Source organism: Saccopteryx bilineata, chromosome 10 (genome assembly GCF_036850765.1).
Source record: "Saccopteryx bilineata isolate mSacBil1 chromosome 10, mSacBil1_pri_phased_curated, whole genome shotgun sequence".
NCBI lineage: Eukaryota > Metazoa > Chordata > Mammalia > Chiroptera > Emballonuridae > Saccopteryx > Saccopteryx bilineata.
The window spans coordinates 49,388,182-49,415,013 of NC_089499.1; the positions used below are offsets into that span (position 1 = coordinate 49,388,182).

The 26,832-nt window shown below is 39.4% G+C and overlaps 1 protein-coding gene across 3 annotated transcripts in view; it reads right to left on the reverse strand.

Annotated features, from left to right (window-relative positions):
- The window catches only part of ATG7 (autophagy related 7), a 320,442-nt gene that overhangs the window by 224,091 nt on the left and 69,519 nt on the right, over window positions 1-26,832 (reverse strand). For all 3 annotated transcript variants that reach the window (XM_066245020.1, XM_066245021.1, XM_066245019.1), the window contains exons 10-14: window positions 25,145-25,235; window positions 24,229-24,373; window positions 19,015-19,173; window positions 10,105-10,299; window positions 580-780 (exon numbers count right to left, since the gene is read on the reverse strand). In XM_066245020.1, the coding sequence (XP_066101117.1) occupies window positions 580-780; window positions 10,105-10,299; window positions 19,015-19,173; window positions 24,229-24,373; window positions 25,145-25,235 (791 nt within the window). The remainder of the gene's footprint in view (window positions 1-579; window positions 781-10,104; window positions 10,300-19,014; window positions 19,174-24,228; window positions 24,374-25,144; window positions 25,236-26,832) is intronic.

Below are 26,832 nucleotides of genomic sequence, written 5' to 3' on the forward strand. Positions count from 1 at the left end.
TAAATTTGAATTTTAAATAAACAATGAATACCTTTTCAGTCTGAGCAGATCTCAAATAATGCATGGATCATACTTACACAAAAATATTATTCATTATTTACCTATACTTCAAAGTTAACAGGGAATACTGTATATTACTTGCTAAATCTGACCAGCTTATGGACCTTAGTTCTATTCTGTAAAAGCACAGTTACCCTAAGAGACTTATCTGGAATTACCCCATGAGTCAGTGTCCAAGCCCAGACTGGAATCTGGGTCTTACTCCTCATTTAATGCTACCTTCAATAAGATGCACACAGGAGACTGCTGAGCACTGCCAGGGGCTGGTCCATCCTGCAGTTTCCTTGCTGACTTCTTCACAAAAGTTGTCTGACATTGCATTTTTATTGGTGAACAAGGAACAGCTGCACACAGTTGATAATGCCAGTCAAGGCTCAATGCCAACCCCAAAACTGAAAAATTCTTCTTTTTATTAAAAGACAATATTTAAACACTCCTAAAGGAAAGAGCTGAGTCTCTCTGCCCTAGTGGGCAAGACAGCTGTAGGAAATATTTGGAACCACAAAGAAATTCACTTACATCTCCTGGGGCCACTACATCGTTGCAGAAATAACAGCCAAGTTTGTATCCTGGGATGTTGGCAAAAAGTGACGAGCCCAGATCAGCAGATGCCACAGGATGGTTGGGACACAAGTCCCCAGCCCCATGATGCTTAGGTTTCTTCAGTCCATGCCTCATGACGACAAATGTGTCGAAGCCCAAGGCAGCATTGATGACTAGCTGTGGGTTTCAAGGAATAAAAGACTAGAATTAAAAGATGCTTATATTTAAAAAAAAAATAAAGAGAGACACATACATTTTAAGTCATGGCTAATTTCATATTTGGTCAACTTTTAAAATTTATTTTATAAGTATTTGCATATGAGTATAATTTGGCTTATTAAGCATATGGCTTATTAAGTGCAAAAAAATTGACAAGTGATTAACATAAATTATCTCTTTTAGTTTCATTTAAAACTCCCAGCAGCCCTGGCCAGGTAGCTCCGTTGGTTAGAGCATCATCCTGATCCACCAAGGTTACAGGTTTGATCTCCGGTCAGGGCACAAAGAAGAATCAATCAGAGAATGCATAAATAAGTGGATAAACAAATCATGTCAGTCTCTCTCTCTAAAAATCAATTAGTTAAGAAAATTTAAAAAGAATCAACCAGTGAATGCATAAATAAGTAGAACAAAAAATCAATCTTTCTCTCTTCCCCTCTTAAATCAATAAATACAAAAATTAAAAAAAATAAAACTCCCAGCAAACACTTCCTATTTAAAGATAAGATTATTGAATATTGAAAATAAGAGAGGTTACTTCTGTAGCTTGTCAAAGTCACTTACCTGATAAGAAGTAGATGTATAAAACCACATTTTGATATTTCTCAAACCTATTCTTTCCACTATAATCTATGGTCTGTCATGTCTACACAAATTTTTCCCATAACAGCTTTACTGGGATAATACACATACCATACATTTCACCCTTCAGATAAAATTTTCAAGAACAATTTTTTGTGTTTTTTTTTTTAACTTCTCTTAGTTGTAATTTAGCTTATCCCAAACTTCTGGTTATATAGAATGCTAAAAGAAAAGCAAAACCAAACCACTCATAATATTACAGCGCAAACAATTGCTATTAATAATTTGGAGGAGATGACGGCAGAGTAATGGCGGGGTAGGAAGCGCTACCGATAAATCTCCCCCAAAACTCAACAAGATCTTCAACCAGAAACAGAAAAACCTATACTTGGAGCTTCCAGATGCTTCGCAATACACCCAAAGGTATGATTGAGTGAAAAATTGGCTAAATATATAACCAAACCCCGAAGGAAATAGGGAGTAAGAAATGCTCCGCCTTCCTCACTAACCTAAACAGGGCGGCTTTCTCTGGTAACTGTGAATATAGAAACTGAGGCAGGCAAAGGGGGTGAATAGATCCAGGCCGCCGCGGCACAAACGGCCGAACCAGGCTGTGGCACGAAGATCCAAGCCGAGGAAAATCTGATCCTGTGGCAACCCGGGCAATACAAGCTAACACTCGCGCCAAACCCAAACAAAGAAAGACAAGCGGAGCGGCCATTTTACCCGGTCTCCTGGTCGGTGCGCAGTTAGTGGGCGAGAATTTCTTCCTAGGCCCAGAGAGTGGGTGCCCGTGTTGCCCCATGGAGAGGCAGGGTCAGAGGCCTTTCTGTGGGCCGAGGGCAGAGTCTCTGGGCAGCCCCAGCGCCCTGGGAAAGCCACGCACGGGAGGGAGTGAGAACTAATTCCAACGGTGGAGATTTTCCGTGCTGGAGAGTGTTTCACTCAGAGGGAAACGCGGCCGGCCTCATATCCTGGTTTGCACGCGCAGATAAGGAGTGAGCAATTCCTCCGAGTGCCTCGGCAGTGCGCGCCCGTGTTATCGCACAGAGGGGCAGAGTCAGGGGCCTTTGTGTGGGCCAAAGCAGAATCTCGGGCCGCCCCAGTGCCTTGCAAAAGCCGCGCACAGGGACAGAGCGAGACTCAATTCCAACGCTGCAACTTTTCCATGCGGTTGGGGGTTTCACTCAGAGCGTGAGACTGCTGGCCGGATATCCTGGTCGCAGACAGTGAGTGAGAGTTTCCTCCAAGCGCCCCGGAAGTGGGCGCCCGCTTGTGTTACCGGACAGAGTGGCAGAGCCAGAGGTCTTTGAGTGGGCGGAAAGCCCGCCTGATTATGCTAGCAGCTCTGACTGACTGAGCCTTACCCAGAGCCCTGTGCTGAGTGGAAATAGAGTGGGGAGTTGCCAGCTCTTTGAGCCTCTTACTATCCAGGCAGAGGCAGCAGCAACCCCATAGCTGGATTATCAGGCTACTAATTGAGGAAGGAAAGACTAGGAGAAAGGCTCCAGGAACACGGACTCTCTCACTGTTGGAGCCTATAAATGCTAATGAGCTTCGACTGCCAATGAGACTAAAGCACAATACATGACATTGCCATAGAGACTTATCAACTGCAAACCTCTACCTGAGCGTGCCAAAGGGGCAGAACCCGGGGTACAGAGTCACCGACCAGGAAGAGGGAGAGAAAAGAAAAAGCAAGAAGATAACCTCTCAAAATCAAGAATAATCTGCAGACTTTATAACCTATCCCATTTTATTATATTTGTTCATTTGTTTCTCTTATCTTCATTCTTGGTACTTTTTTTTCCTCCTCCAATTTGGCCGATTAACTCTCTACCGGTCTTACTCTCTCCTCTCCTTGAACTACACTACCCATAAGTGTTACATCTCCCATTATCTTTTCTCTTCTCTTCCTTTCTCTCTATGAGGGTTGCACTCCAAAACCCTTAACTCTCTCTCTCTCTCTCTCCTTTCTTTTTCCTTCTTTTAGTGGTTCCCTCTTTTTTTCTCTTTCTTTTCTCCCTCTATATTAGTTTCTTCCTTTCTCCTTTACATCTCCTCTCATTCAAACCTCAAAAACAAACAAATTATCTTATCTGGGACTCAAACCTATGTTTGTGGCATTTGGGGGGGTTTTTACTTCACCTTTTTAACTCACTAGCAGTGCTCCCATCCCTGGCTCTCCATATTATCTAGTTCTTGTTCCACTAAATACAATAGTAATTTTTTAATTTTACCCCCCATTTTTCCGTTTTCCTCTTATTCCTCTCATCATAACTCTTAGACAACCAACACCTAAAAGCAAATCATTTTATTCTTGACCCAAATTTTTTCTTTATTTGCTTTTTGTGGGTCCATACGCTCTTTTTTTTTCTTTTTTCTTTTTTTTTTTTCTTTTTTGCCCCTTTATTACTTTTCCCCAATTCAGGCCCTCCATCACAGGCATTGTTTGTTATAATTCACAGTCCACCACAAGATTTTCTCAAGAAAGAGGGGAGGAGAGGAGAGGAAAAAAGGAGGGGGGGAATAATTTCCTTTTTTTTTAATTTTTATTTTATTTTATTTTTCTTTATTTCATTATTAATTTTTTTTAAAAAAACAACTCTTCGATTTTTTATTTATTTTATTTTTTTTAACTTTTTATTCTTTATTAAATCTCATTAATACTATCAACAAAACCACCCTCAGATGCCATTAAGGAAGAGAAAATCGAATATCATGGATACAAAAGAAAGAGAGGTAACACAGCTAGATGAGGAAAAATCTATGGAGAAAAAATTTAATATATTGGAAACCTTGGAGCCAAATGACAGAGAATTCAAGATAGAAATCCTAAAAATCCTCCAAGATATACAAGAAAACACAGAAAGGCAATTTAGGGAGCTCAGAAAACAACTCAATGAACACAAAGAATATATGTCCAAGGAAATTGAAACTATAAAAACAAATCAAACAGAGATGAAAAACTCAATTCACGAGCTGAAAAACGAAGTAACAAGCTTAGCTAATAGAACAGGTCAGATAGAAGAGAGGATTAGTGAAATAGAAGACAAGCAACTTGAGGCACAACAGAGAGAAGAAGAAAGAGACTCAAAAATTAAAAAAAAAAATGAGATAGCCCTACAAGAATTATCTGACTCCATCAAAAAGAATAACATAAGAATAATAGGTATATCAGAGGGAGAAGAGAGAGAAAATAGAATGGAGAACATACTCAAACAAATAATAGATGAGAACTTCCCAAGCCTGTGGAAAGAACTAAAGCCTCAAGTTCAAGAAGCAAACAGAACTCCAAGTTTTCTTAACCCCAACAAACCTACTCCAAGGCATATCATAATGAAATTGACACAAACCAACAGCAAAGAAAAAATTCTCAAGGCAGCCAGGGAAAAGAAGAATACAACATATAAAGGAAGGCACATTAGATTATCATCAGATTTCTCAGCAGAAACTCTACAAGCTAGAAGAGAGTGGACCCCAATATTTAAAGCCCTGAAAGAGAGGAACTTTCAGCCATGAATACTATACCCATCAAAGCTATCCTTCAAATACGAAGGAGAAATAAAAACATTCACAGATACAGAAAAGATGAGGGAATTTATCATCAGAAAACCCCCACTCCTGGAATTATTAAAGGGGGTTCTCCAATCAGATACAAAGAACAAAAAAAAAACAGAGCCACAAGTAAAAGCTCCAAGAAGAACACAATAAAACCAAATTTAAACTGTGACAACAACAAAAAGAAAGAGGGGGAGAAGATGGAGATTAACAGTAGCAAAGGACGATGGAGTGCAAAAGTACTCACAAAATAGTTCGCTACAATGAACAGGGTAGGGACCCTTTTCATTACTTAAAGGTAACCACCATTGAAAAAACCACCACAGAAGCACATGAGATAAAAAAGATAGCAACAGAGAAAAGGTGTATGGAATACAACCAAATAAAAACAAAAGATAGAAAAACGAAAGAGAAGGATCAAACAAGACACAAATCTAACAGAAAGCAAGATATAAAATGGCAATAGGGAACTCACAAGTATCAATAATTACACTAAATGTAAACGGATTAAACTCACCAATAAAAAGGCACAGAGTAGCAGAATGGATTAAAAAAGAAAATCCAACTGTATGCTGCCTACAGGAAACTCATCTAAGTAACAAGGATAAAAACAAATTCAAAGTGAAAGGCTGGAAAACAATACTCCAAGCAAATAACATCCAAAAAAAAAGCAGGTGTAGCAATACTCATATCGGCTAATGCTGACTACAAGACAGGAAAAGTACTCAGAGACAAAAATGGCCATTTCATAATGGCTAAGGGGACACTGAATCAAGAAGACATAACAATTCTTAATATATATGCACCAAACCAAGGAGCACCAAAATATATAAGACAGCTACTTATTGACCTTAAAACAAAAACTGACAAAAATACAATCATACTTGGAGACCTCAATACACCGCTGACGGCTCCAGATCGGTCATCCAAACAGAGAATCAACAAAGACATAGTGGCCTTAAACAAAACACTAGAGCACCTGGATATGATAGACATCTACAGGACATTTCATCCCAAAGTGACTGAGTATATATTTTTCTCCAGTGTACATGGATCATTCTCAAGAACTGACCATATGTTGGGCCACAAAAACAACATCAGCAAATTCAGAAAAATCGAAGTTGTACCAAGCATATTTTCTGATCATAAAGCCTTGAAACTAGAATTCAACTGCAAAAAAGAGGAAAAAAATCCCACAAAAATGTGGAAACTAAACAACATACTTTTAAAAAATGAATGGGTCAAAGAAGAAATAAGTGCAGAGATCAAAAGATATATACAGACTAATGAAAATGACAATACGACATATCAGAATCTATGGGATGCAGCAAAAGCAGTGATAAGAGGGAAGTTCATATCGCTTCAGGCATATATGAACAAACAAGAGAGAGCCCAAGTGAACCACTTAACTTCACACCTTAAGGAACTAGAAAAAGAAGAACAAAGACAACCCAAAGCCAGCCGAAGAAAGGAGATAATAAAAATCAGAGCAGAAATAAATGAATTAGAGAACAGAAAAACTATAGAAAAAATTAATAGAACAAGGAGCTGGTTCTTTGAAAAGATCAACAAAATTGACAAACACTTGGCAAGACTTACCAAGGAAAAAAGAGAAAGAACTCATATAAACACAATCCAAAATGAAAGAGGAGAAATCACCACGGACACCGTAGATATACAAAGAATTATTGTAGAATACTATGAAAAACTATATGCCACTAAATTCAACAACCTAGAAGAAATGGATAAATTCCTAGAAAAATACAACCTTCCTAGACTGAGTCAAGAAGAAGCAGAAAGCCTAAACAGACCTATCAGTAGAGAAGAAATAGAAAAAACCATTAAAAACCTCCCCAAAAATAAAAGTCCAGGCCCTGATGGCTATACCAGCGAATTTTATCAAACATTCAAAGAAGACTTGGTTCCTATTCTACTCAAAGTCTTCCAAAAAATTGAAGAAGAAGCAATACTTCCAAACACATTTTATGAGGCCAACATAACTCTCATACCAAAACCAGGCAAGGATGGCACAAAAAAAGAAAACTACAGACCAATATCTCTAATGAATACAGATGCTAAAATACTAAACAAAATACTAGCAAATCGAATACAACAACATATTAAAAAAATAATACATCATGATCAAGTGGGATTCATCCCAGAATCTCAAGGATGGTTCAACATATGTAAAACGGTTAATATAATACACCATATCAACAAAACAAAGAACAAAAACCACATGATCTTATCAATAGATGCAGAAAAGGCTTTCGATAAAATACAACACAATTTTATGTTTAAGACTCTCAACAAAATGGGTATAGAAGGAAAATATCTGAACATGATAAAGGCCATATATGATAAACCATCAGCTAACATCATATTAAATGGCACTAAACTGAAGGCTTTCCCCCTTAAATCAGGAACAAGACAGGGTTGTCCACTCTCTCCACTCTTATTTAATGTGGTACTAGAGGTTCTAGCCAGAGCAATCAGACAAGACAAAGAAATAAAAGGCATCCATATCGGAAAAGAAGAAGTAAAGGTATCACTTTTTGCAGATGATATGATCCTATACATCGAAAACCCCAAAGAATCCACAAAAAGACTACTAGAAACAATAAGCCAATACAGTAAGGTCGCAGGATACAAAATTAACATACAGAAGTCAACAGCCTTTCTATATGCCAACAATGAAACAACTGAGAAGGAACTCAAAAGAATAATCCCCTTCACGATTGCAACAAAAAAAATAAAATACTTAGGAATAAACAGAACAAAGAATGTAAAGGACTTATATAATGAAAACTATAAACCATTGTTAAGGGAAATCGAAAAAGATATAATGAGATGGAAGAATATACCTTGTTCTTGGCTAGGAAGAATAAATATAATCAAGATGGCTATATTACCCAAAGCAATATACAAATTTAATGCAATTCCCATCAAACTTCCAATGACATTTTTTAAAGAAATAGAGCAAAAAATCATCAGATTTATATGGAACTATAAAAAACCCCAAATAGCCAAAGCAATCCTAAAGAAAAAGAATGAAGCTGGGGGCATAACAATACCTGACTTCAAACTATATTATAGGGCCACGACAATCAAAACAGCATGGTATTGGCAGAAAAATAGACACTCAGACCAATGGAACAGAATAGAAAGTCCAGAAATAAAACCACATATATATAGTCAAATAATTTTTGATAAAGGGGCCAACAACACACAATGGAGAAAAGAAAGCCTCTTCAATAAATGGTGCTGGGAAAACTGGAAAGCCACATGCAAAAGAATGAAACTGGACTACAGTCTCTCCCCCTGTACAAAAATTAACTCAAAATGGATCAAAGATCTAAACATAAGACCTGAAACAATTAAGTACATAGAAGAAGACATAGGTACTCAACTCATGGACCTGGGTTTTAAAGAGCATTTTATGAATTTGACTCCAATGGCAAGAGAAGTGAAGGCAAAAATTAATGAATGGGACTACATCAGACTAAGAAGTTTTTGCTCAGCAAGAGAAACTGATAACAAAATAAACAGAAAGCCAACTAAATGGGAAATGATATTTTCAAACAACAGCTCAGATAAGGGCCTAATATCCAAAATATACAAAGAACTCATAAAACTCAACAACAAACAAACAAACAATCCAATAAAAAAATGGGAAGAGGATATGAATAGACACTTCTCCCAGGAAGAAATACAAATGGCCAACAGATATATGAAAAGATGCTCATCTTCTTTAGCTATTAGAGAAATGCAAATCAAAACGGCAATGAGATACCACCTCACACCTGTTCGATTAGCTGTTATTAGCAAGTCAGGTAATAGCAAATGTTGGAGAGGCTGTGGAGAAAAAGGAACCCTCATACACTGTTGGTGGGAATGTAAAGTAGTACAACCATTATGGAAGAAAGTATGGTGGTTCCTCAAAAAACTGAAAATAGAACTACCTTATGACCCAGCAATCCCTCTACTGGGTATATATCCCCAAAACTCAGAAACATTGATACGTAAAGACACATGCAGCCCCATGTTTATTGCAGCATTGTTCACAGTGGCCAGGACATGGAAACAACCAAAAAGCCCATCAATAGATGACTGGATAAAGAAGATGTGGCACATATACACTATGGAATACTACTCAGCCATAAGAAATGATGACATCGGAACATTTACAGCAAAATGGTGGGATCTTGATAACATGATACGAAGCGAAATAAGTAAATCAGAAAAAAACAGGAACTGTATTATTCCATACGTAGGTGGGACATAATAGTGAAACTAAGAGACATTGATAAGAGTGTGGTGGTTACGGGGGGGAGGGGGGAATGGGAGAGGGATAGGGGGTGGGGAGGGGCACAAAGAAAACAAGATAGAAGGTGACAGAGGACAATCTGACTTTGGGTGGTGGGTATGCAACATAATTGAACGACAAGATAACCTGGACTTGTTATCTTTGAATATATGTATCCTGATTTATTGATGTCACCCCATTAAAAAATAAAATTAAAAAAATAATAATAATTTGGAGTATTTCTTCCTATTATTTTTTCCTTTTACCTCCCATTCCCTTCCCCTCACGGACCCTTCTTCTTGCTTCCTCCCATCTTGATAAACAGATATGGATGTTTATACATATAAATATAATTGCTATAAAATATATAGTTTTATTTTACTTATTTAACATAATGTGGTATTTTCCATGTTATTAAAATTCATTGAAAACATAACCATGAATGGCTGCATCTCATGTATGTACCATGCATGAACCATCTCATGTATATACCATGATTTATATATTTAATCATTAATACTATTGGCCCTTGAAGTTGTCACTGACCCAACAGCAATGAGTAAGATAAAGTCTTTGCCCTCTTGTATCTCCTATTATAGTATAGAGTACCTGAAAAGGCTGTGAAAATTAAACAGTAAAGGATAACTTTTATGTTGGATGTGGTTGTGAAGCAGATAATCTGCAGTGGAAGCCCTTTTGCACCATGTCCCTAGGGGACATGAAGCACACGTCTTTTCTGGAGGGAGGGCAGATTGGGAACACTTTTCCCTCTACGGTGATGGTGCATTAAATCACATCCAGAGACAAACCCCCCCAAGATCCACACACACTACCTTTCTCTTGCTTGCAGCAATGACAGCAGGAAGCCACCGGCTCTCCCTGGTGTCCATCAACAGAAAGACAACATCATGGCTTTCGATGAGCTGCTCCAGTTGCTCCACATCCCGGCGGGCTTGCTCCTGGGTGACGCTGGAGAAGTTCACCGGATGTCCAGGCATGGGGATGCTCATGTTGAACCCTCTTGCATTCTAGGGAAACAGCCAGTTAGATAGCTGTCTGAAGCAGAGCTATCGATGATATCTTAGAGCCCATGTCTCCTCAGTTACAACATGTATATATGGTTACTTGCAACCAGAAATTTCTCTGTGCATAATTATGCTGCTATTTCCTTTTGCTACCTGTGCCCTCCAGCTCCTTTACCTCTGTGTTCTAGACCTCCCTGGCCTGTCACCCGAGGGTCCCTAAGTCTGGATAAAGCAGCAAACAGAGAAATATAGATACTAGTTTCAAAAGGGATGGGGGGGTACCTCCTGCCTGAGGCAAGAACCCTGGAGAAAACTGTTATCTTTAGCTCTTTTGTATGTATCTTGGCCAAGAAACGTCATGAAAATGCCCTCTCTGCCTGCATAATCCCCTCTGTCCCGCTGAGCTGCCTCTCCCCACCTGTCCCCAACTTGCCCTCTCCTCCACTTCCTTAGTGTGTAACACCACTAAAGGGTATATTAGAACAAAAATTATTTGATTTCATAAATTCACAGAAGATTAGAATGACTGCTAGTATTGCATTAATCTTCTTAGGGTTATACATAGTAAAAAAACAAAAACAAAAAAATCCTCAAAACCAAAAACTACTTGCTAACTCTCAGCCAAAAATCTACTTGGGAGTGTGTAGATATTTGTTTGAAAGGTGGGAGGTGATGGTGGGGATGGGTTATAACACGGTGGTAATGAAGTGAAGCCACATTCTCTATCCAAAAGTAGGAGCTGCCTGCCAGACCTGGGTTTTCTTCAAGTTTGGGGACTCAGTACTTTCCACAGGGGCTTTAGAACAGCTCTATAAAATTTACCATTTGTCCCCTGCCGGCCCCTGAGTATTATGGCAGATTAATAATGAGTCACAATGGATGCCAATGAAATTAGGGACATTAACATTCCACAGAAAGTGTTCAAGAATCACAAACTGCACCCTTAATCCCCTGCACAGAGCTGGCCACAGGGAAGTGTGGGAAAACATCGGCTTTTTCATTCCTTTGCCAAAACCCCTCACCTATTGGAAAAATAGCTCAGGGGGGCAGGGCAAGTAGGTCCTGCTGCAAAGGAAAATCTATTTTGTATAGTCTAGCTAGTTTCTCCTAATCTTAAACTTTAAATCTAATCTCTGGAATTCAAGAAAGGGCCAATAGTGACAACAGCAACAATTTTTAAAAGAATGAAAAAAAAAGTTGCAAGCAAAGCAGGAAAGGATTCCAGGCAGAAAAGACTTCAGAAAGAATAAAGGTTTGAAACAAGTCTGTTTTAACAAGAGAACATCACAGAGACAACTATCAGGACCTCATTTGTTAATTCATTAAGTATGGTGCATCTACCATGTACCAAGTACTATAATAACCAAGAAAAACAACAACCACAGTAACAACAACAACGACCACTTACTGTCTTAAGACAAATGACAAAGCATTTTAAATAGTGGTAACTTAATCCAAACAGGTATTATTTGGGTATTTCAATGACAGCAAGATTAAATAAAGCACACAATACCAATTCTGACCTATTAAATAACACAGATTCTCATCCATATCCACTTTGCTAACCTAAACAGTTTTCTGCTTGCTAAAATTTCAGCCAATAAGTCTTTGCAGGATTGGCCCTTGGCCCACCATTGGTTTACACACCTGAGGCTGGACTTAGCAAGTTTCAACATCGTAGGTTTCAATGTTGGTTAGACACTAAAACCACCCAGATTCCAGAGAGTTTTAAAACCTCCTTACGGCCCTGGCTGGTTGGCTCAGCGGTAGAGCGTCGGCCTAGCGTGCGGAGGACCCGGGGTTCGATTCCCGGCCAGGGCACACAGGAGAAGTGCCCATTTGCTTCTCCACCCCTCTGCCGCGCTTTCCTTCTCTGTCTCTCTCTTCCCCTCCCGCAGCCAAGGCTCCATTGGAGCAAAGATGGCCCCGGCACTGGGGATGGCTCTGTGGCCTCTGCCCCAGGCGCTAGAGTGGCTCTGGTCGCAACATGGCGACGCTCAGGATGGGCAGAGCATCGCCCCCTGGTGGGCAGAGCGTCGCCCCTGGTGGGCATGCCGGGTGTATCCCGGTCGGGGGCATGCGGGAGTCTGTCTGACTGTCTCTCCCTGTTTCCAGCTTCAGAAAAAATGGAGAAAAAAAAAAAGAAAAAAGAGAAAAAAAACCTCCTTACATTAGGACTCTTTTCCCTAAACCACTGATATTGGAATCTCTGAGAGATCCCAGGCACTAAGGTTTTCCAAAACTCCCCAGATGATTCGACTGTGTAGCTGGGGAAAGTTATAATTTACAGAAAGGGTGAAATGCACAGATCTCAAGCTCAGTGTGTTCTAACAAACTGCAGGTTAACCACTGAAATGCACCTGGCAAGATATAGAACATTTCTATTACCCCAGAACACACTCCTGTGCCCCTTCCCGGTCAATCCCCACGACACCCCCACACCACTAGGAAAACCACTGTTCTTACATTTTTTTAAATTTATTTTTTATTCAATAATTACAGTTAATATACAATATTACACTAGTTTCAGGTGTATCGAAGTGGTCAACCTGGTAAGTCTAGTACCCATCTGGCACCAACACAGTTATCACAATATTGTTGACTATATTCCCTATGCTGTACTTTACATCCCCATGACTATTTATAACTGACAACTTGTACTTCTTAATCCTTTCACTTTTTTCACCCATTCCCCCCAACCCCTCTCCTATCTGGTGACCATCAGTTTGTTCTGACTCTATGTGTTTGTTTCTTTTTATTTGTTCATTTATTTTGTATTTTAGATTCCACATATAAGTGAAATCATATGTCTTTTTCTTGTACTTGTCTTTTTCTTTCTGACTTATTTCATTTAGAATAATACCCTCTAGGTCTATCCATGTTTTCATAAATAGCAAGATTTAATTCCTTTATATGGCCGAGTAATACTCTCTATTGTATACTGTATATGTACCGCATCTCCTTTAAACATTTATCCATCAATGGGCAACTTAGGTTGTTCCGGTATCTTGGCTATAGTAAATTATGCTGCAGTGATTATAGGGGTGCATCACTCTGACTTTTTAAACCATAGATTCGTTTTGCTAATCTAGAACCTCATATAAATGGTATCCTACAGTATATCTTGTTTGTGTTTGGGTTCTTTTACTCAGTATAATGCTTTTGAGGTTCATCCTAATTGTTAAGTATCAACAGTAAATTTCTTTTTGTTGTATGAATATACTTCAATTTGTTTATTCACCTTCTTATTGACAACTATGGTCAATTTGTATTTGACAAAAGAGGCAAGACTGTATAATGGGGCAAAGATAGTCTATTTAATAAGTGGTGTTGGGAAAATTGAACAGCTATATGCAAAAAAAGAGAAACTAGATTAACTTTTTATACCATACACAAGAATAAACTCAAGATGGATTAAAGATTTAAATGTTAAACTCAAAACCAGAAAAATCCTAGAAAAAAACATAAGCAGTAAAATCTTAGACATTTTTCATAGCAATATTTTTTTTCTGATATATCTCCTCAGGCAAGGGAAACAAAAGAAAAAATAAGCCAACGGGACTACATCAAACTAAAAGTTTTTTGCACAGCAAAGGCAACCATTAACAAAAGGAAAAGATAATCCACTAAATGGGAGAACATAGTCACCAATGATACATCTGATAAGGAGTTAATATCCAAAATATATAAACAACTTACAAAACTTAACACCAAAAAAATCCCCCAAGCAATCCAATTTAAAAAATGGGCAAATGACCTAAATAGACACTTCTCCAAAGAGTACATACAGATGACAATATAAATGTGAAAAGATGGTCAGTGTCACTAATCATCAGAGAAATGCAAATTAAAACCATAATGAGGGAACACCACACCTGTCAGAATGATTATTATCAATAAATCAACAAACAAGTGTTGGTGAAGATGTGGAGAAAAGATGTGTGTGCTATTGGTGGGAATGTTAATTGGTGCAGCCACTATAGAAAGCAGTATGAAGTTACCTCAAAAAATTAAAAATGGTACTGCCTTATGACCCAGTGATTTCACTTCTCAAAATATATCTGAAGAAACCCAAAACACTAATTCAAAAGAATATATGTACCCCTATGTTCACTGCAACATTATTTACCGTAGTCAAGATTTGGAAGCAGTCCAAGTGCCCATCAGTAGATGAGTGGATAAAAAAGCTGTGAACAAAGGGGGTGAACATTGCACTATACTACTCAACCATAAAAAAGAAGGACCTCTTAACCTTTTGTGACAGCATGGATGGACCTTGCGATTATTATGCTAGTAAAATAAGCCAGTCAGAGAATGACAAATACCATATGATTTCACTTATATGTGGAATCTATTGAACAAAATAAACTAACAAACAAAATGGAAACAAACTCCTAGATACAGAGAACAGACTGATAGGCACAAAGGACATGTCAGAGGGAAGGAGGTAGGGAGACAGGGTAAAAAAGTGAAGGGATCAAGCAAAAAAACCAAAAATCCCTCATAGATAATAGTATGGTAATTACCAGAGGGAAAGGGGATGGAGGGAGGAAAGAAAAGGTAAAGGGATAGATATATGGTGATGGGAGGAGACGACTTGAGGTGGTGAACACACAATACAATATGGAGGCCCTGGTCGGTTGGCTCAATGGTAGAGCGTCGGCTTGGTGTGCAGGGGTCCCGGGTTCGATTCCTGGCCAGGGCACACAGGAGAAGCGCCCATCTGCTTCTCCACCCCTCCCCCTCTCCTTCCTCTCTGTCTCTCTCTTCCCCTCCCGCAGCCGAGGCTCCATTGGAGCAAAGATGGCCCGGGCGCTGGGGATGGCTCTGTGGCCTCTGCCCCAGGCGCTGGAGTGGCTCTGGTTGCAACATAGCGATGCCCCGGAGGGGCAGAGCATCGCCCCCTGGTGAGCAGAGCGTCGCCCCCTGGTGGGCATGTCAGGTGGATCCCGGTCGGGCACATGCGGGAGTCTGTCTGACTGTCTCTCCCCGTTTCCAGCTTCAGAAAAATTAAAAAAAAAAAAGAAATAGAACAATACAATATGGAGATGATGTGTTCTAGAACTGTATCCCTGAAACCTATATAATTGTTTTATTTTTTTAAAAAGAATGTAATTTATTGTACACCTAGTTCGATAACATCTTCAGGTAACCTGAGGACGAGGCCTACTTGGTGGCAGTGTCATGTGCTGTGATTCACCTGGCTCTTAAGCTGATGAATCTGCAGCAGCAATCCTTAACACAGAATCCGCAACACAACAGCTCGTCCTCAACAGATTTATATTTTTTGTGTAGCTTTTGTGCCATGTTTTATATGCATGTGGCACTGAGAGGTCTATACAAATCCCTAAGTCAAAGTGGCTGCCTTATTCAGAAAATGTCTTCCTCCATCTAACATTACAGTGAGCATCTCTTATGCCAAAGACATAGAAAAGAGCCCCTGAGCTTCCTTTTTTACCTTCCTTTGGTGCCGTTCTAAGACAATAAATCAGAATGAGACAGAAAATACATACAATAAAGCCATTGCTACCATACTAACAGCTATTGCCACGATGAGTTTGTTATAGCCTTACCCTGGGACTTCTTTTCTGAGCTCACCTGACTTCTGCTCTTTCTGTTCATCCTGGGCTTCTGTTCTCTCATCTATGAGTCTTAGTTTTATATACTATATATGAATGAAATAATATAGTTTTTAGCTTCTTCTGACTTATTTCGCTTAGCATAATATTCTCAAGGTCCATCCATGTTGTTGCAAATGTCAATATTTCATCTTATGGCCAAGTAGTATTCCATTGCATATATGTACCACATCTTCTTTATCCAACCCTGTATCGAAAGAGATACTTTCGTTGTCTCCATGTCTTGGCCACCATGAATAATACTACAAAGAACATGGGGGTGCATATGTCTTTGAGAACAAATGTTTTCAAGTCTATCAAGTAGATACATAGTAGAGGGATTGTTGGGTCATATGGCAACTCTATTCTTAATTTTTGAGGAACCACCAGGCTGTTTTACATAGTGGCTGTACCAGTTTATATTCCCACCAGCACTGAATGAGGGTTCCTTTTTCTCCACAACCTCTCCAGCACTTACTACCTATTTTGGTAATAATAGCCAATTTAACAGATATGAGGTGGTATCTCACTATAGTTTTAATTTGCATTTTTCTAATAGCTAGCGAAGTTGAGCATTTTTCATATAAATATATGTTGGCAATTCATATATCTTCATGAGAGAGGTGTCTGTTCAGGTCCTCTACCCATTTTTTAATTCAATTGTTTGTGTTTGGTATTGAGCTTTGTGATTCTTTACATATTTTGGATATTAACACCATGTCAAAGCTGTTGTTTGCAAATACCATCTCCCATTTGGTTGGCTGCCTTTTTGTTTTTGTTGGCTTCTTTTTGCTGTGCAGAAGCTTTTTATTAATAGTTTGATATAGTCCTGTTCCTTTATTGTTGCCTTTACTTCCATTGCCTTTGGGGTCAAATTCATAAAATGTTCTCTATGGCGAAGGACCATAAGTTTAGTATCTGTTTTCTTCTATGTAATTTATTGCTTTAGATCTTATATTTAGGTCTTTGGTCCATTTTGTATTAATTTTTGTGCATGGGGACAAACTGTGTTCAATCAAGTTTTATTCTTTTGCATATGGTTTTCAATTTTCCCAGAACCATTTATTAAAGAGGGTTTCATTTCTCCATTTGGTGTTTTTAGTTCCTTTGTCAAAAATTATTTACCCATATACATGTGATTTTATTTCTGGATTCTGTTTCATTGGTCTGTGTGCCTGTTTTCCTGCCAATAACATGCTGTTTTGATCATTGTAACTCTGTAGTATAATTTAAAGTCAGGTAATGTGATACCTCTGGCTTTTTCCTCAGGATTGCTTTGGCTATTCAAGGTCTTTTGTGGTTCCATAAAATCTTATGATTTTTTGTTCTATTTCTTTAAAAAATGACATTGGAGTTTTAATAAGGACTGTATTAAATCTCTATATTGCGTTGAGTAATATGGCCATTTTACCTGTGCTGATTCTCCCAATTCATAAACATGAAATATCTTTCTACTTCATTGTGTCTTTTTCAGTCTCTTTCAATGTTTTGTACTTTTCAGTATATAGGTCCCCACATCCTTTGTTAAGTTTATTCCTAAAAATTTTATTCTATTTGTTGCCATTGTAAAATGACTTTTCCCATTTGTTTTCTGAAGTTTCATTGTTAGTACATAGGAAAGAAATAGATTTTTGTATATTAATTTTGTATCCTGCAACTTTACTGTGTTCATTGTTTCTAATAGTTTTTTGGTGGAGTCTTGGGGTTGTCTATATACAGAATCATGTCATTTGCAACAAGTGACACTTCTATTTCTTCTTTCCCAATTTGTATGCCTTCTATTTCTTTCTCTTGCCTGATTGCTCTGGCTAGAACTTTCAGAACTATGTTAAATAAGAGTGGTGAGAGTTGGTATCCAGTTACCTAGCTGGGTACACAGTGTGTGCGCAATCAGTACTGTTGAATTAATCCCAGAGAATGATATTTCTCAAAGACACTGGTCAAATGAACAAAAACTATCAAAGTTATTTTTAAAGCAAAGATTTATAAAATGAATGAATAATGAGTGACTAAACAGACACTTTGAGAAAGTAGGCCTTTTTTTTTTTTTTTAGCTAGGGCTGAGAGCCTCTTGGGGCACTTTAAGTATAAGTAGGTGCGTTGTAGACACCTAATCTAACCTGTCAGATAAATTGATTGAGCATGCAAGATGCAGAACCTCTTTTGCAAAATGACTTAAAAGAAACTGACAAGATTTTGAATAAAATGAGCTGAATAACTTATCTATTATTATGTGGTGTTTTTAAAGTAAATGATCCAACTCAAAAATATGAAGCAGCTTGAATAAAAAGCTAAACAGTTAGTCCAATCTTTCTTCTGCAAAGACTTTCATGCAATTTAATTAAAAAATTTCTTCTAAGTAACTATCTCTGTATTCTGACGATGAAGGCAAAATAATGTCCTATATCTGCCACCATAAATCCCTTTGGAACAAGGTGATATATAAAAATTAGATTCACCCAGAATTCCTCAACTTAAAAGTCAGATAATGCTTTGTAACTTACACAATATGCTATCATACATTTTCCATTTTATTTTTACAATAATATATGAGGTTTTGGTCCTGGCCAGTGACTCAGTGGATAGGGGGTTGGCTTGGCATATGGACATCCGGATTCAATTCCCTCTTCAGAACACACAGGAGAAGTGACCACCTGCTTCTCCCTCCTCTCCCTCTCCCCCTTCTCTTTCTCATCTTCTCCCTCAGCCAGTGGCTCAATTGGTTCAAGTATGGCCCCAGGTGCTAAGTATAGCTTAGTTGGTCCAAGCATGTCAGCCTGAAGTGCTAAAAACAGGTTGGTACTCAAGCATTAGCCCCACACAGGGTTGCCAGGTGGATCCCGGTCAGGGCGAATGCAGGAGTCTGACTCACTATCTCCCCTCCTCTCACCTAAAATAATAACAACAACAACAACAAATGAAGTTTTGTTGTGCTTTAATCCCCATCTCTGAGATGAGTAAACAGAGGCTCGGCCACAGGATGAGGGCCTGGTAGTGACAGATGTCTGTCTTTCACCAGTACCAAAAGGCCTCATTCTTTAAGACTTAAACATTATAGACATGAGACAACCTTTGACATTCCCAAACAGCATCAACATACCACTCCGGGGAATATTCTCTGGAGCCGGTCTGCTGCAGCCAGGGCCTTGGGCTTGCCACCAGTTAGGCAATCTTCAAATTCATAGAGAGGCTGCCTCACAGGATTGGAGTAGGAGATCTTGGCATTGTCCACAAATGTGATGTGTCTGACGCCCCACCCCTGCATGGAAACAGGATATCACTGTGTGTTTCAGGTGAAACCATTAACAGGGTGTCTGTTTTGAAATTCCTAAAAGGAGTTTGCTTTGGGGCAGTTTGGGAACCTCAAATACAGGGAACTTCAGAAATTAAATTATGCAAATTTAATTTTTTTTTTTTTTTTTCCATTTTTCTGAAGCTGGAAACAGGGAGAGACAGACAGACTCCCGCATGCGCCCGACTGGGATCCACCTGGCACGCCCACCAGGGGCGACGCTCTGCCCACCAGGGGGCGATGCTCTGCCCATCCTGGGCGTCGCCATGTTGCGACCAGAGCCACTCTAGCGCCTGAGGCAGAGGCCACAGAGCCATCCCCAGCGCCCGGGCCATCTTTTGCTCCAATGGAGCCTTGGCTGTGGGAGGGGAAGAGAGAGACAGAGAGGAAAGCACGGCGGAGGGGTGGAGAAGCAAATGGGCGCTTCTCCTGTGTGCCCTGGCCGGGAATCAAACCCCGGGTCCTCCGCACGCTAGGCCGACGCTCTACCGCTGAGCCAACCAGCCAGGGTAATTTTGTTTTTGATAGCATATCAACTTCCTTATAAAGACAAAATAATTATGTACCCAATGTCTCGTTCCCTGTAGTAATGAGATAAAGAAATGTCAGAGTGGCTCTAACATTATCAATACTTTTGACAGTGACACCCAAAAAAAAAAAAAGCCATTGGAGGGGAGTTTCATAAAAATTGTCCATGTTGCTATCTTAAAAGAATTACCATTAGCCCCCAATGTCCTTGTTTTCCCTTAAGGGATAATTAAGTATAAGAAATAGCTCATCTTTTTTGTGTGTGACAGAGACAGAGAGAGAGACAGACAGACAGGAAGGGCGAGAGATGAGAAGCATCAATTCTTCATTGCAGCACCTCAGTTGTTCATTGATTGCTTTCTCATATGTGCCTTAATGGGGGGGGGGGCTACAGTAGAGCGAGTAACCCCTTGCTCAAACCAGATGAGCCCGTGCTCAAGCCAGCAACCTTGGGGTTTCGAACCTGGTTCCCCAGCATCCTGGTCTGATGCTCTATCCACTGCACCACCACCTGGTCCAGTAATAGCTCATCTTAAAACTCATTTAAAGCCTAAATTAACTCCTAGGAAAAATGACTTACAAGTCATTTCCCACTAACACTGTGGAAGATTTTGTATTTCTACAAGAGGCAAAAGCCTTAACAATTTGGAATGTTGGAAATAATTCTCAGAAATAGTTGTCACACACTTCAATTATATTTCCTATAAAGTCTTATAGAACCACACAACTTTAAAGTTGAATAAGATTTCAAAAATCCTTGTTCAATTACTTTGTTTTACAAATATGGAAACTAAAGCCCATAAAAGATAAATGACTCACCTAAGGTCATAGATCCAGTTAATGGTGAGGAAGAGATGATATCCCCAGAGTTGCAATCAAATGAATATGGTTGCTTTTGGGGGGTGAAGTGGGGTGTGTGTATTTCAGTAGATCATAAATAAGCATAATGATCTAAGAGAAGCTCTGCCATGGTTAGCTATAAAGCTAAGATTCTGCTCTCTCTCATTTCAATATCCTTCTACTAGGGACTTGGAAACTCAGCCTGATGATTCTAGGGGGATAATAAATGAAGACCCAACATTTGTTTTTAGGGTTGAAAAAGACAGGCCAGAATCCATCCTTTCAAAGCATAGTGTAGATCGGCTGTTTGCTTTGATGCCCATAGGTAACTTTTTTGTCTACTCACCCAGCTAAGTAATCTACTATGGACAGGGAATAAAGATATGTTACATCCAAAAGTAAGTTGTACTTAGTTTGGGGATATTTATTTCTGACGTATTTTTGCATTCCTCACAACAATGCTGAGTGGATAGCAAAGAAGGCAGTCTGGGCACATGCTGGCCAGTAGGAAGAAAGCTAGATAAATTACAAACATGCCATAGGTGTATCGCATGCAGGTAGGCTTCCACACTTAATTAAGACTTTCTGGAATGCTACACATTTTAAATGGCTAATCTGCAAAAAATTAAAGAAAATTCAATACTCAATGCTGGTGAGGATGTGAAGTAAAAAACCTGTTTTACTGGTTGAGAATTTACTGTGTAATTTTTCTGGAAAGCAACATGGCAATGTTTCTAAAGTCTTTAAAATATTCACATCCAGCCCTGGCTGGTTGGCTCAGTGTTAGCGTGTTGGCACGGCATGTGGAAGTCCCAGGTTCAATTCCTGGCCAGGGCACACAGGAGAAGCAACCATCTGTTTCTTCACCCTTCCCCTTCTCCTTTCTCTCTATCTCTCTCTTCCCCTCCTGCAGCCAAGGCTCCACTGGAGCAAAGCTGGCCCAGGCACTGAGGATAGCTCCATGGCCTCTGCCTCAGGTGCCAGAATGGCTCCGTGGCAGCAGAGCAATGCCCCAGGGGGGCTGAGGCCAAGCATCGCCCCTGGTGGGCATGCCAGGTGGATCCCAGCCGGGTACATGCATGAGTCTGTCTGCTCCCCCCAATCCCCCCTCTCCTGCCTCTCACTTCAGAAAAATACAAAAAAAAAATGTTCACATCCTTTTGATCTATTTCCAGCAATCTACTCTAGAAAATGATCTGAAATACTAACAAAGATATATTCACAAAGATGCTCTTTGCAACATATTTTGTAGGTACATAAACATTTGTAAAAATTTACACTTATGCAAAGGATTGGAATCAATGTTAATGCCTAACATCAGGGGAATGTCTCAGTAAATTGTGTTTCATCATACAAGAAAGCATATTCTAAAACTACTAAAAAGCCCTAATAGACATCATTTTTAATGATATAGGAAAGTGTTTACAATGTTAATTGATAAAAGCAAGAGACATTACTATATATCATATAATGTTTTAAAAAATATATTAACAAACACTGAAAGGAAATAAGTGAAAAGGTGGTAGGAAAATGGATACTATTACTGTTTAAAACTTTTACACAAGAGTGCTGTAAACCATAAAGGAAAAGACTAACATAATCACAAAAGAATGTTAAAAATTTATTTCATATGGTTAAACATACTTTTAACAAGTTGAGAAAAATATTGCGTATAATAGAAAAACAGTTAATATCCATAATAAAAAGAATTCCAAATCACTAAAAGAAACATAACCCAAAGGATATGAATAGAAAAAATAAACTTCACAAAAGAAATAAAATTTAAGAGTCACCTTCACTAAATAAAGAAATACAAATAAAAAGCTAGGTTCCTCACATGTTTTGAGGAGGATAGACTAGTACAATATTTTTGGAAGATAATTTAGTTTGGGAAGAAATATTTACCATTGTAATTTTACTTCTACACTTTCTCCAAAAGAAATAATTCTATGAATATATAAAGATGTAAGTGTAAAAATGTTCACGTCATCAACACCTCTACAAGAAAAATATGCTGACACTGAAGAATTAAACTGAGGACAGTCATATAACAAAATACTACATATACATAATATGAAATACACCGAGAGACACAATTATTTTTATATTGAATTTAAAATAACCTGTTATAGGCCCTGGCTGGTTAGCTTAGTCGGTTAGAGCATCTTCCTGAAATTACAAGAGTGCGGGTTCAATTCCTAGTCAGGGCACACACGGGAAGTAATTAATGAATGCACGACTGAATAGAAAAACAAATGAATGCTTCCCTTCCCCCTTGCCCCTCTCTCTCTCTTCCTCTGTCTCTCTAAAAAAGTCAATCAGGCCCTGGCCGGTTGGCTCAGCGGTAGAGCGTCGGCCTGGCGTGCGGGGGACCTGGGTTCGATTCTCGGCCAGGGCACATAGGAGAAGCGTCCATTTGCTTCTCCATCCCCCCCGCCTCCTTCCTTTCTGTCTCTCTCTTCCCCTCCCACAGCCAAGGCTCCATTGGAGCAAAAGATGGCCCGGGCACTGGGGATGGCTCCTTGGCCTCTGCCCCAGGCGCTAGAGTGGCTCTGGTCACGGCAGAGCGACCCCCCGGAGGGGCAGAGCATCGCCCCCTGGTGGGCAGAGCATCGCCCCTGGTGGGCGTGCCAGGTGGATCCCGGTCAGGCGCATGCGGGAGTCTGTCTGACTGTCTCTCCCCGTTTCTGGCTTCAGAAAAATACCAAAAAAAAAAAAAAGTCAATCAATCAATAAAAAATTAAGCCCTGGCCAGATAGCTGGTTGGTTGGAGCATTGTCTGAAAGTTTAAGACATGGTCGATTTAATTTCTGGACAGGGCACATACAGGAACTACTCGATGTTCCTGTCTCTCTATCTCTCCTTGCCTCTCTTTCAAACCCCCCCCCCCCAAATCAAAACAAAACAAAATAAAAATCCCTGTTATAGACAGTATGCTATAATCCAATTTTCATACATATAATAACAGCAAAGATGACAAATATCTATTTGTATATGCCTATGAAAACTTCAGGGAAAGATATACTGCATATTAACCTATCGAGTCTACTTAATTCTGGGAAATATGACTTGAGATGGGGGTGGAGAAAGACTTTGTGCTTCTACCTTATAATAAAAGCATGTATTCCTTTTATAATTAAAATATATACTGAGAAAAGAAAAAAAGGAAAGGAAAGAGGAGGGAAAATGGGAGGGGGGAAGAGAGGAGAAAGGGCATCTGAGACCTGGAAGGCAATCAGAGTAAAATGGGAAGAGAAGCCATAGCTTCAAAGGTACCATTAGACCCTCACAAACTTTTTTTTTTTTTCAGAGACAGAGAGAGAGTCAGAGAGAGAGGGATAGACAGGGACAGACAGATAGGAAACGAAGAGAGATGACAACCATCAATCACTAGTTTTTCATTGCAACACCTTAGTTGTTCATTGATTACTTTCTCATCTGTGCCTTGACCGTGGGGCTACAGCAGACCAAGTAACCCCTTGCTCAAGCCAGCGACCTTGAGTCCAAGCTGGTGAGCTTTTGCTCAAACCAGATGAGCCCACACTCAAGCTCAAGCTGGCGATCTCGGGGTCTTGAACCTGGGTCCTCCACATCCCAGTCCGATGCTCTATCCACTGTGCCACCGCCTGGTCAGGCAGGCCCTCACAAACTTACCATCAGTGTCCTAGCTACATTACAACCCAAGGTGCCGGCTCCAAGTAGCAGACATTTAGCAGACACAACTTTGTCTAGGTCCAAAGTAGGCACCAATCTCCAACACATCAATTTGAGGTTTAGATCCACTGATGACTCAGCTAACCTAGAAAATGAGAAAACTGTTTATTTATTCAGTCAGTCACTCAATTATACCTCAATCTTATCCTTTTCAGATAGAAAGCAGCCGTAGGGGAAAAAAGGAAACAAATACCAAGGAAATTAGAATCAAAGGAAAAATAAGATGACTCTTGAAGGTAAGTGGGGAGAACAGTTACTGAACAGAATGAATGCCACTGACCTCTGCAATTGTTAATGATAGGCCACATATTTGATACTTAGCTGCTAGCAGCCAAGATAAAAAGGGAAGTATGACTAGTACTAAGAGTCATTGTGTCCATAAATAAAAACACACTAGCTACCACCTGCTTAAGAGGAAAGTTTTTCCTAATACTGAAAACCAAGAAATTTCTTCCACGTCCCCTCAATAAAGGGTTCACTTACACTCTTTCTTAAATATAATATTGGTTTCCATTAAATATTTCTTAAAATATCCTTCAGTGTAGGCTACTAGGACAAAATTAAAGGCCAATGAATAAAGGACTAAAACATGGTACAGGTCTGAGTGTCTGTGCCTGAAGCAAGAACAAAATTTAGAATGTCTATGAACAGACGAACCATGTGCCCTTCAGGATATCCCTCCTTAACCTTAATTCCCACAATCCAAACTTAAAACTAAGAGTTAGGCAGCAAAGAATGCAATAACACTCATTGTTAAATGTGAGTGGCACCCCTTGGACTGACTGTGCAATGCCCTTGGCCTCACAGAACCTAGCGTGCAAAAACTCCACTGGAAAAAACATCTTCCAAAATATACCTTTTAGGGTCCATGCATTCACTGAGGTTCACCATCCTCGGTCCCATGCCTCCTTTTTGGTTCTTTTCCCATCCAACTGCTTTGGGACAATCTTAAAGCAAAACAATTAAGTTTAATGAAGAAGGGAAGAATAAAAACAAATAAATCAAGCAGCAAGATGGCCCATACATCAATAAGCTTCCAGCACACTGGTTTCTCAAAGAGGTCCTTGGGCCTGAAGTTACATCTGCTCGCCTCAGTTGCCTCCCCATCTTCCATGGTTACTAGGAGTCTTGTTTAGAGGCCAGTAGACCCATGCATAGTCTTCCTGTAGAGGGACTTCTGAAATAGCCCTCAACTGTATACCATGTTGCTTTGATTTCTGCAGCTACTGGAAGTTGCTCAAATAAACACAATCATGTTTGGGATTGGTATAACCCTGTCACAGGTTCCCTATCTAAGGAAACAGGCTGCTGTAATGGCAGCACAACTTCTGATGAAGTTCCCATTGGGATATGAACAGTACGTCCCTTCTGTTTCTCATTTTCATCCTGTCCCTCTGTTCAGCTCCTTCATTGAGTACCTACCTGTGGAGGGCTGTCCTTCTGTTAAGCTGCCCTCTTCTTTAAGCTTACTCTTATCCATTCAGACTCTTCCCTCCCTGACTTATCTCTTAATCTCTGCAACTCCAATTCTAGCAGTTCTCAATGTATGCCCTATGATGCTCTGAGAAGATAAGGATCCATGGCTAACAGACATGGGAAATACCTCTAAATTTTGAGAGGCCTACAGTAAAGGAACTATGTTATTTGATTCGGCTTTGTGTTTTCCAAATTTACATGGCTCTCAGTATCTCCCTCCCTCGCTGGTAACACATTCAGGGAAATGCAGCTCTCTTTGTTGCAAAATCCTCAAAAACTTCAGTTGCTTTGTAGAATACTCCTGCTACCTTCTCACCTTAATGGAAACCTGGCTTTCTTGGGGAAACCTACTGATGAGGTCCAGTCACTCGCTTACACTCCCCACACCTCAGGACCTTTCTCATTGAATCCCTGAAATTCATAATAAAGTCTCAATTCCTTCACAGGGAATTCACCTGCCCTTCCAGCATCCCCTCCAATGTCTGCCTTACCTAAGTCTCTAAAGAAACAGAAACTCCCTGACTTTTACTAAGATATAAAGGACTATTGGGAGAAATTTTGTTTCTAAATCGTACACTGATATTCTTAGGCCTTTCTTCCACTTTTAGATTTTCTGTCTTCACCTCTATTTTCCTTTCCTTGGGAACCTTTTAGCTTTTGACCTTTCTTTTTTAAATAAAACTATTGCTTAATATAATTATGGAACCTAGAAGGTGCTGATTTCATTTACACGATCTTTTCTTTGTGAAATGAAAGGATGAGATAGGATGACCAATGGAAAACCTTGGGACCAATTATCCTGGAAAGCTACTTGGAATGGCTGGGAGCAACGTCATGAAAAATTAAAACAGATACAATAAATTTAAGTTCTTAAAGAGGTTAAGACTTCAATTTTTTTTCTGGGATAAAGAGTTCAGACTTGTTTTAAATCATATTATTTACTATTCTTACATTAAATAAAAAATGCTTTCCTAATACACAGGACATGAAACATGACAAGAACAGTTTAATACTGTAATTCATTAACTCCAGTCTAAGCTTCTTTTGTTATAGATCAAAAAGTCATAA